The 11,700-nt window shown below is 40.4% G+C and overlaps 1 protein-coding gene across 1 annotated transcript; it reads right to left on the reverse strand.

Moving 5' to 3' along the window:
• Positions 1–1,219: 1,219 nt before the first annotated feature.
• On the reverse strand, positions 1,220–11,664 carry LOC117878033 (caltractin). The gene is made up of 5 exons (XM_034771886.1): positions 11,437–11,664; positions 8,815–8,970; positions 6,112–6,240; positions 5,881–6,018; positions 1,220–3,232 (listed from the first exon to the last, which is right to left on the reverse strand). Exons 1-5 carry the CDS (start codon positions 11,647–11,649, stop codon positions 3,143–3,145), a joined length of 726 nt encoding a protein of 241 aa, XP_034627777.1. The 5' UTR covers positions 11,650–11,664; the 3' UTR covers positions 1,220–3,142.
• Between the last annotated feature and the right edge of the window lie 36 nt (positions 11,665–11,700).

Consider the following 11,700-nt stretch of genomic DNA (forward strand, 5'->3'; position numbering starts at 1 on the left):
AAACTGGCCTGGCCCCCCAGGGTGCTTACCCTGGCGAGCCGCGTGCCAAGCGTTGCCGACCCCTGCTTTGGAGGATAGGATTAGAGTTCAAAATGACTTTGACAAACTGGAGAATTGGTCTGAATTCAACAAGATGAAATTCAATAAAAACAAGTGCAAAGTACTTCACTTAGGAAGGAAAAATCAAATTCAAAACTACAAAATGGGGAACAACTGGTGGTACTGCTGAAAAGGATCTGGGGTTATAGTGGATCACAAATTGAATACGAGTCAATGTGATGCAGCTGCAAAAAAGGCTAATGTCATTCTGGGGTGTATAAACAAGAATGTCGTATGTAAGACACGGGAGGTAACTGTCCTACTCTACTCAGCACTGGTGTGGCCTCAGCTGGAGTACTGTGTCCAATTCTAGGCTCCACATTTAAGGAAAGATGGGGACAAATTGGAAAGTCCAGAGGAGAGCAACAAAAATGACAAAAGTTTTAGAAAACCTGATGCATGAGGAAAGGTTAAAAAAACTGGTCATATTTGGCTTTGAGAAAAGAAGACTGAAGTGGGACATAACAGTCTGCAGATATGTTAAGGGCTACTATAAAGAGGCCAGCAATCAATTGTTCTCCATGTCCTACTGCAGCAAGAGTGATTTAGGTTAGAAATTAGGAAAAACTTTCTAATTGTAAGTTCTGGACTAGGCTTCCAAGGTGGTTGTGGAATCCCCATAATTGGAGGTTTCTAAGAACAGGTTGGATGAACACCTGTTAGGGAAGGTATAGGTTTACTTGGTCCTGCCACAACGCAGGCACCTGCATTTGATGATTTCTTGAGGTCCCTTCCAGCCTGACATGTCTATGATTGTTAAAATTCACTAGAAGTAAGATCTACTCCAATTCAAAAAACTGTCCAAAACTGCAGATTGAAGAGATTAATTAACAAGCTCATCCCTTTGGCCAAGCTACAAGGTTTCAGCACGAATAGGTAAATTTATGTATGTTTTTCCTAGCTTCAGAATCAATCTATGTTTAACTGTGAGTAATGTGATTAGGGTAGGAAGAAACTAAATGCATCACAGGTAAAACAAGAGTCATTACCCTTTTCCTGTTGCAGCATTCAAAAACTGTACAGTCACTCTAACAAGTTCTGGGATTCCCCCAGTCTTCTAGAGGCTGAAATTTCCCTTTTCTGAATAGAATTGCTTAGTGTAAGAAACTTTTAATCAGCATGCCAGGGAAAAAAAGTTTTATTTGACAGAACATTTAGAGGCTATGCATTTCTCTTTTGGAAAGTCTTATCAAATACAGAACTAAAAAGTTTGTCCAGAATTGCTGTACACACAGATCAAACCAAGTGATATTTAGATAGTACATTCAATTTCCTGAACTCAACTCCACAAGTAGTATACTTGCAAATTTGTTTTATTTCACTTTATACAAAGTTGAAACATGTATTTTAAAAAAGCTTACAGTACCATAGGTCACATCTACTGCAGTAGAAAAAGTTAACATTGACTTGGGAAAATAAATGTTCTAGTTCATATGGGCTCTATTCAATACAGAGGGCCATCCATGGATTTGAGCCCACCTCTATATAAGCTAAGTGTGGCTTAGCTTATATAGCGGAAGATCAGTACAGAGCCCGAAGCTAGAACGATTCTAACAAAACATATCAGCTCTGCATCTGCAAATCAAGAGTTCACATAAACTAACTCTCCCCACTTCCTTAGCTGGGACTAGCTTTCCCCTGCTGGGGCCTTGCAGCTGAAAAGCAACTGCAAGTGTTACACTCCCGCTTCTGAGCTCTATTTAAGAGCTGTAATCAAGAGAGATACTGTTTAGGTTTTATGGCCTTCTTACAACTTTTCATTTGGTTGTCTGACAGTGAATCAGGGATAATTCCCTCTGGATTCTGTCCTTAGATGACATGTTAAGCCTCGCTGCCATATGCTTGTGTGCAGAAAGGAAATGCTGAGAAGCCAGTTAGGCTGAAATTGGCAATACCTGAACATTCTCAAAAACATGAGTACTCCTATAAAATAAAAATTAAAAAGCAGCTCCCATATGCACAAAATCTCTTAATTTGCTAGTTCTTGACATCTGTGTAGTATAACAAATTATTTCTCTACTATCAAGGTGTGATCAGATTGTATGAAAGTTGTAAATTTACTCTTGTGCACACAGCCTGGCCTTCAGTGTTGCCTACAGGTGAATTTCACTCCAAGTACTTAAAAGAATAGTAGAAACTCAGTAATGCTTCAGACATCAGTACCTGGGAGAAGACGATTATATATATATATATATATATATATAAAAAATAGCACAACTTTGATAATCTAAACAAAATGAGAAAAAACAAATTCAGATAAGCCAGATTTCAGACAATCATTCGATTGTGAAATGAAACAACATCTAGAGAGAGCCATGTACAATACAACTTCTGTTATCCCAAATGCCTTGCTATCTGCTACTCACATACCTGCCACAGGTTCCCAACGCAACTGGCCACAGGAACGGTGTTTCGTAAAGAAACAATAAAGATGGATATGCAACAGATTTTTGATTCCTTAATAGAAATAAACATGGTAGCCACCAAACCTGAAAGGCTTACAAGAAAACAAAAATATTGGTCTTGTGCCTTTGTTTCTTTCGGAAGTACAAACTCAGCCTGTAATTTAATTTAATTTTTAATGCATTAGAAATATCAAGAAAGTCAACTCTGCTCATCCCTAGGTTTGCTGGAGAAAATGTGTATTATGGGCTCTCTCATCTTAAATGAAGGGGAAGGGGTTTTGTTTCCAACAATGTCCTTTCTCTAAAGTGTTAGTCAGTGAACTTAATTACATTTAAAAACAAAAACAAAAAACTGAGTATTAGTTTGACTAACTCTACTTCTCAGCTTTCACTCCTGGGATGTCTCATTTCACTAGTTCTTCTGTCACCCACAGTCTTCCAAGCTATATAGGCCTTGCATTTTTATCATAAAAAATAAAATAAACGCTATCCAAAAAAGAAATGGAACAAAAATACATCCCCTTATAGGCCTTCTTTATATATTATGAAGCATCAAAAAAAGGGTGCAAGCTAACATTTTTTAAAGTCTTTTCCACGTCACCTTGTAAAACAACCCTAAGAAAAGACAATAGCAAACATTAATATAGGCTTGTCTTCTTCATGATTCTCAAAAATTCTTGCTCATTTACTTCTCCATCTCCATCTCGATCAGCTTCATCAATCATTTCCTGTAAAGAACATTTTTAAGACTAACAAGCAGACTCAACACAAGACCTTTTATTTACTTTAAAGTAGGGCTCTCAAGCAATTTAAAAAAAAATTAATTGTGCAATTAAACAATAGAATAACATTTATTTAAATATTTTGGATGTTTTCCACATTTTCAAATATATTGATTTCAATTACAACACAGAATACAAAGTGTACAGCACTCACTTTATATTTATTTTTATTACAAATATTTGCATTGTAAAAAACAAAAGAAATAGTATTTTTCAATTAACCTCATACGAGTACTGTAGTGCAATCTCTTTATCATGAAAGTTGAATTTACAAATGTAGAATTATGTGCAAAAAATAACTGCATTCAAAAACAAATTGGTGTAAAACTTTAGAGCTGACAAGTCCACTCAGTCCTACTTCTTGTTCAGCCAATCGCTCAGACAAACAAGTTTGTTAACATTTGCAGGAGATAATGCTGCCTGCTTCTTGTTCACAATGTCACCTGAAAATGAGAACAGGCGTTTGCATGGCACTGTTGCAGCTGGCATCCCAAGATATTTACATACCAGATGTGCTAAAGATTCATCTGTCCCTTCATGCTTCATCCACCATCCAGAGGACATGCGTCCATGTTGATGACAGGTTCTGCTCGATAACAATCCAAGCAATGCGGACCGACGTGTTCATTTCCATAATCTGAGTCAGATGCTACCTGCAGAAAGTTGATTTTCTTTTTTGGTGGTTCAGGTTCTATAGTTTCCGCATCGGCGTGTTGCTCTTTTAAGACTTCTGAAAGTATGCTCCGCACCTCATCCCTCTCAGATTTTGGAAGGCACTTCAGATTCTTAAACCTTGGGTTGAGTGCTGTAGCTATGTTTAGAAATCTCACATTGATACCTGCTTTGCGTTTTGTCAAATCTGCAGCCAAAGTGTTCTTAAAATGAACAACATGTGCTGAGTCACGTGAGACTACTATAACATGAAATATATTGCAGAATGTGGGTAAAACAAAGCCAGAGACATACAATTCTCCCCCAAAGAGTTTGATCACAAATTTAATTAACACATTATTTTTTTAATGAGCATCATCAGCATGGAAGCATGTCCTCTGGAATGGTGGCCACAGCATGAAGAGGCATATGAATGTTAGGCATATCTGGAACGTAAATACCTTGCAATGCCGGCTATAAAAGTCTCATGTGAATGCCTTGTTCTCACTTTCTGGTGACATTGTAAATAAGAAGTGGGCAGCATTATCTCACGTAAATGTAAACAAACTTGTTTGTCTTTAGTGATTGGCTGAACAAGAAGTAGGACTGAGTGGACTTTGTAGGCTCTAAAGTTTTGCATTGATCAGTTTTTGAGTGCAGTTATGTAACATAAAAAAACAAACTACATTTGTAAGTTGCATTTTCATGGTAAAGAGATTGCACTACAATACTTGTATGAGGTGAACTGAAAAAATACTATTTCTTTTGTTTATCTTTTTTATAGTGCAAATATTTGTAATAAAAAATAATAATGAAAACTGAGCAGTGTATACTTTGTATTCTGTGCTGTAATTGAAATCAATATATTTGAAAATGTAGAAAAATATCCAAAATATTTAATAAATTTCAATTGGTATTCTATTAACAGTGTAATTAAAACTGTGATTGATCATGATTAATTTTTTAATCGTGATTAATTTGAGTTAATCGTGTGAGTTAACAGCGATCAATCGACAGTCCTACTTTAAAGTATATGAAAAAAATATAAAAAGCAAACAAGTTTACACCATGAAATATTTAATTATGCATCTACATATGGAACACATTTTGGGTCTAATGCCATATGCCTCATGTACGCTAAATTCCTACTGAATTCAGTGGGTCTTTTGTCTGGTTGGCCAGAACAAAAGTGGTTGTTACCCCTATAAGAGCTACCTCTGCAACTGAAGGCAGAGGAGTAAGGAGGAACAGGAAATGGCTGGACCAGATTGGAGGAGACGGCCCTTCCAGGTGACTGGGGATAGGGTGGGGGTTATTTATACCGCATAGTTCCAGACAAGCCCTGTCACTGATGGGGGAGTGACCACCAAGCCCCACTCTCCTCTAGGGCAGGAGTTACTGAAATAAGTGGGGCAACAGATTTAGACACAGAGCTAAGGGGATGGGGATCGTCTATTGTGGGGGGCGTTGCCTGGTACTTGTAGGGTAAACATGCTGTTGACCTCCATAGAAAAGCTTTACACAACTGTTGCAGGCTAATAATTATTACAGGAACTGCAGGCTTCCCTGGGTGGGAATGCTTGGCAGGTTTAGTTCCGCATGGGCTCAGGTTTTGGATACGGGAATAATATAACTAGGTGGTGAAGACCAAGCAATGGGGTAGGAGTCATTAACAATTGCTGCTTGTGTTTCCTTCTGATTGTATCCTTTTGGGTTTCTATTTTGAGATGGAGAAGGGCAAATTAAGAAAATAATGATGACCTGCACTGTGTGATTTATTGCTGGGTATTCTCAGATATTTTAGGTGAATAAAGTTGGGGCCTAATTAAAACATATCTATTGCCTCCTGTTTTTCTTTCAGAATAGCCTGACAATTTTGCCTGACAGAGCTAAAGAACTGTCCCAAAGTTTGTTGGGAAAAAACTACTAAGGTCAGAATTTACCTGCAATTCTTCATCTGTTAAATTCTCTCCTAGCTCCTTGGCAACTCTCTTTAAATTTTTGAAAGAAATCTTTCCTGTCCCATCATCATCAAATAATCTGAAGGCTTTCAAGATTTCTTCTTTTGAATCTTTCTCATTCTAAAATGAAAATCAAGAAAAAATAAAAACCCATTGTCTAAATGTCCTCATTCATTTATTGCATTTGATTTTTTAGACGAAGTAGATGATTACCATTTTTTGGGTCATCATGGCCAAAAAGTCTTCAAAATCAATTGTGCCACTTCCTTCTTTGTCGATATCTGCTATCATTTTTTTAACTTCTTCTTTCTTTGGCTCAAAGCCTAGAGCACGCATTGCTACCTGCAACAAAGAGCAATTCAGTTAACACATACAACAAGATGCCACTAGAATTATACCTATACCATTTGCATTAAGCAGTGTTTCAGTCCTTTTCCTTATAACTTAAAGCATATAAATCACAAAAATTCTTATCTACATTTGTCATCCTTTTAATGATTAATGGTAGCATTACATGGTAATGGCATTTTTCCATTGGAGTGGAGTAGTTTTTTATGACTTACCGCTCTAACAAAAACAACATAAATTTCTTACCTTGAAAATCAATATGTAATTTATTTTACAGATTAACTGAATTGTTGAACTGGGACTTCAAGTCTCTGCAGGTCTCCTGTTCCCACTGATCCTACTCCTACTGAACTGTACAGCAAAACTCCCACTAATGGTAAGTAAGGAGGAACAGGCCTCAAGTAAATTATAAAACTTAACTGTTCTACTTATTGATATATAAACAGTTAAAAGGAATCCCCATTCCTAGCTCTAGGGACTTTTGATATTTATTTAAAGAGAAAAAAACCCCAAACCTAGAAATGTAACAACTATTAGGTATTTAAGGTCCTTTAAAATCAGTCAGTAGGACAGTCAGAAAACAAAATCCCTGCCATTTACGGGCCATAAACAAAATACAAATCATAACTTTACAAACATGTCATTTAGACCAGGGGTTCTCAAACTGGGGGGTCGGGACCCCTCAGGGAGTTGTGAGCTGTCAGCTGTCCATCCCAAACCCTGCTTTGCCTCCAGCATTTATAATAGTGTTAAATATATTAAAAAGTGTTTTTAATTTATAAGGGGGGGTTGTACTCAGAGGCTTGCTATGTGAAAGGGGTCACCAGTACAAAAGTTTGATAATCACTGATTTAGACTGTCATAGATGGGGTTAACAGAAGGTATTTTTAAAATTAAATTTTGTACCTGCAGTCTTACAACACCTTGAGCTATGCTTGCTGCTACTCCAAAAATTATTGTTTATATAGCATCAGCAGCATGCTAGGTGCCTGAAGCAAATTTAATTTAGAAAGATTACATTCAGTTTCAAAAATACTTAGATTAGAGTGGATTTGGGGTATGTTTCGATCAACCAAAAATTTGTTTTCTGGATTTCTGATCAAGGAAAATTGCTATTTTTTTTCTTTCCATTTCAGAATGGAAGAAGTTTCAGAGTCACGAAACTCCTCCCAAATTGAAAAATCCAGTTCCTGAACAGCGCTAGAAATCATGAATGCATGTGACATACTGAATTATTTTATGTAAGACACATATTGCAAATTTCTGTTATCTTAGCAGCTAAGTTCCTCCATTTGTTCTAAAATTAACTCTTTGACATATTATCAATATATTAATTAGACCAGCCAGACTGTGCTGACAAGGATTAGTGTTTAAAGTCACTGAAGTCAACAGGAGCTGGGAGTAACTCAACACATCTGAAAATCCAGCCTGCGATTTCTCCAGTTGGGCACCAGGGCTGGATTAATGCAGGAGCTTTAGGAGCTGCAGCCCAGGACTTCGGGCAAAGGGGGGGTCCCCCAAAAATAAATCCATAATTGTATACAATTCAGTGGTCACCAACCTGTCGATAGCAATCAACTGATTGATCCTGGAGCCTCTGCCAGTCGATCGCGATCTCTGGGCCACTAAAAGTCCAGCGGCGCAGCAGGGCTCAGGCAGGCTGTCTGCATGCCGTGGCCCCACGCTGCTCCCAGAAGTGGACAGCTGCTGGCATATCTCTGCGGCCCCTGTGGGGCAGGTTAGAAGCACCTCCGCCTGCTGCCCCAGCACTGTCCCTGCAGCTCCCATTGGCCGGGAACCGGCCAATGGGAGCTGCGAGGGCGGCACTTGCGGGCAGTGCATGGAGACTCGCTGTCCCCCTCCCCCCAGGTGCACAGAGACGTGACAGCAGCCAGCCCCTTCCAGGAGTGGCGTGGTGCCACAGCATACAGACAGGCAGCCTGCCTGAGCCCTGTTGTCCCGTCAGCTGGGAGCCGCCTGTGGTAAGTGCCTCCCGGCCAGAGCCTGCACCCAACCCCCTACCCAGGTCAGAATCCCCTCCTGCACCAAACTCTCTCCCAGAGCCTGCACCCCTCAACCTCTCCTGCACCCCAACATTCTGCCCCAGCCTGGAGCTCCCTCTTGCACCCAAACTCCCTCCCAGAAAGAAACTAATATAACACCTGTTCTAAGGTAAGAAGTAGGCTATTTTGAATTAACTACCTATATTCTACATGTTTTAAGACTGAAATGTAACCACAGAATGGCTTTATGCTAATTAAAAGGCAAGTTTAGTATAGCATTAATAGCCTTGATGCCATAATTGTGATCATTTTGTTTTAAATTAGGAAAGACTTGTATACAGGGGCCCCACAAAATCTAATGGTCCCAGGTCCACAGGAGAATTAATCTGGCCCTGTTGGGCACCCAAGCATTGGTTTACATTTGTAAAATTTAATTCTCAGAAAACAAGCCATTTCATATATTATTTGTGACTGATAATGCCAGTCTACAACTGAGTTTGGACACTGGTGAATAGAGCAGGTCAAGAGCTACAACTTTGAAAATAAACAAAGAAAAAGTTACAACCTTCAGTTCTTTTACATCAATGCTTCCAGATCCATCAGTATCAAACAAATCAAAAGCTTCTCTGATCTCCTGCTTTTGTTCTTCAGTTAGTTCTGGTTTCAATCCACTTTTCTTCCGCTGGGCAGCACCCAAGCCAGCTTTTCTATAGTTAGATGCCTTCAATAAATGAATGAAAGACAAAGTTAGTAAAGACCCATTTCTAAAAAACAAACCAAAAAATACTCAGCAATAGTAGAACAAAGATGTTGGCTCAGTTCTGGCCAGCACCCAGTATCCTTTTGCTCAGAGTATCAGGAACTACCCCAAAGAGAAAGTGTTGAGCTTTTGGCAGCATGGGATAAACACTTTAGCTAGATGTTTCTGCCAGAATCAGCAATTAAATAATTAACACTGTTTACACAAACTGTCATCTTTCAGTGGCAGTATTAACATACTACTTAGATGACTGAGGATGTTTATATTTCTTGACTACTGCTTCAGTCTGTCTGCAGAGAATACGGCACTAATTTAACCTTGAAAATGTTAAGAGAAATCTATCTTCACAACCATAATGGCTAGCACTATAGGCTTCAACTTTGAGCATGACTGAAGAGTACCTCAATACTTGTTCAGCACAGAAATGGGAATGCTTATTCTGGGATTATTTGGAGCTTGCCCCTGGTTAAATTAGAGCAGCCTCTGAGCTGCTGTAACTTGTACTCTTTAATTGGCACCCTGGGCCACAGAAACCAGAAAATGGCGAGTATAGCACCTAGCTCTAATACACCCCTAAGTCACTGGCAGTCAGAGAGAGGAAAGGGGGCTGGCTATGTAGGAGCCAGCTATGCAGGGTGTATTCCCCAAGTAGTATAAAGGGGACATAGTCCAATGGAGAATTGCATTCCTTCCTCCTCCTTTTTTATTTTTTTAAATTTAAAGCTTAGAATCTGGAGTACAATTCTGCAACAGGAATGGCAACTTCCACTGCATCTCTGAACACAAGAGGCTTCAGCCTGCTTTCAGTCCTGATGCTTGACTCTGCCTGGGTTCACATGAAGACAGTATTTAAAAGTTCAAACTTTATGGGCGAGAAAAGTAAATAAAAAGTTTATTACAATGGAAGTTTAATTTTGCACTTAGTAGGAAAAGTTTCTTACCTGTAGTAAGAAATTAGACTTTTCAGGCCCTGCCCTAACTTTCTGTCAGTAGGAATGCCATTAAAATAAAATTTTTTAGATTCTATTTTGGGTTGGAATTTTATTTTTAACGTGACTTGTCCATACCAGGTTGGCTTAGGAACCCATTATTCCAGCAAATCTCTCTCACTTTTCTTTCCATTCACATGGCTGCTCCAGATTTTTAATATTTAAAAACCCCTAAGATATCACATTTAAGTAATAGAGGGACTCACAGGGAGACACTCTAATTGAAAAGGAAGGATAAATTGTTATACAGCAGAGGCCCAAACCTACTGTCTTTCAAAATTTCCATACATCCAATTGACCAAATGGACACTACTTATTGTTCTTTCCGCACATTTCAAATTTTAACACTGCACAAATTCTTCAGTGCAAATATTCCATTTGCATTCTTTTCTTGCCCACATAATTGCTGTGTATGCTAACTGACAGTCAGACACCAGAACAGGGTAAATTAATTAGGAGAGCACATTTACCCATTCTAAGTGGCACTGTGTGTGTTCCCTGCATGTTACCACACCCAAAATTCAAACTGCAGATTAGCCACATTTGGTATTTTATCTCTTCTAGACAAAAAAGTGACATCACTATGTCATCCCGGAAAAAGGAATTTTTACCTGTCCTACTGGAATTAAACTTGGGTAAGTTTATTTTAGCATCCTGCAATCTAGCCAAAATCAATAATGCCCCATAACATAAAAAAAAAGTGAAATAGGTGGAAAACCTGAACAGACTAGTTTTCCAGGGACTGAGCAGCAGCTCTTCAAGGTGAGCTCAAGTGTCTTAGTCTCTCTGACACTTTCTCTCGGTGTAGCTCAGAGAAACAATAGGGCTGATTCAGACAGGTGCTTACCAAGGACCCCAGATCAAGGGAAGTGTGTATGGATTAGTCGTCACATGGGGATGAGCCACCATAGGGCATATCCAAGCAAATACAGGATACTCGCTAATCGGGGGTCGCCCTAGCTATAACTAAAAAAAAAAAAAAAAAAAAGGCTGAACCAAACCCGGTCCTTGAATCATCAACCCCGAAGACCCAGAATCCCCTGCACGAGGCCAGAATCTAGCAGCCTGTCTGACCAGAGCTGAAGAGGCTCCTATATTAACCCTTTTGCGGGATGTCCACGATTTAGAGCGAACACACCACCCGCATACCAGCTTGTTTGGAACTAGCCCTGCACCTTCCCCCTCCATCGCAGCTTTGCCCAGAGGGCCCAGCACTGGTTACTGCAGCAGGGCTGGGATCCCACCTCATCTTCACACACGGCGGTCAGCCTCGCCGCTTTGGGTCGGGACGGACTGTGCCACGGTGCCCAGGCCCGGGGGTTGGCAGCTTGTCTCCCCCAGGCCTGGGGAAGGGTTCCCGGCGCGCTCTGATGGCTGGGGCAGGTGGGGGCGGATTTACCAGGCCAGCCCTGCTGGGGGGGGGGGCGTGCACACTCACCATCCGACACGCGGCACTGGGGCTCGCGGGGCGCTGGGTGGGGCTGATGCGGGGCGTCAATTGTTCTACCACCAACCTACACTGAGCGCCTCTCCTGGGTCCGGCAGCGCGGCTCGTCCAATCACCAGCGAGAACGCCCCCGAAGCCCAGTCCGCCTCCATACTCGGGGCCAGTCAGGTGCGGCGGGCATTGTGAGGTCACACCGAACGCCATGTTGCCCGTTGGCGTGGATACACACTACAAACGCAGGCGTCGTTGTCCCGG

Source organism: Trachemys scripta, chromosome 5, assembly GCF_013100865.1.
Source record: "Trachemys scripta elegans isolate TJP31775 chromosome 5, CAS_Tse_1.0, whole genome shotgun sequence".
NCBI lineage: Eukaryota > Metazoa > Chordata > Testudines > Emydidae > Trachemys > Trachemys scripta.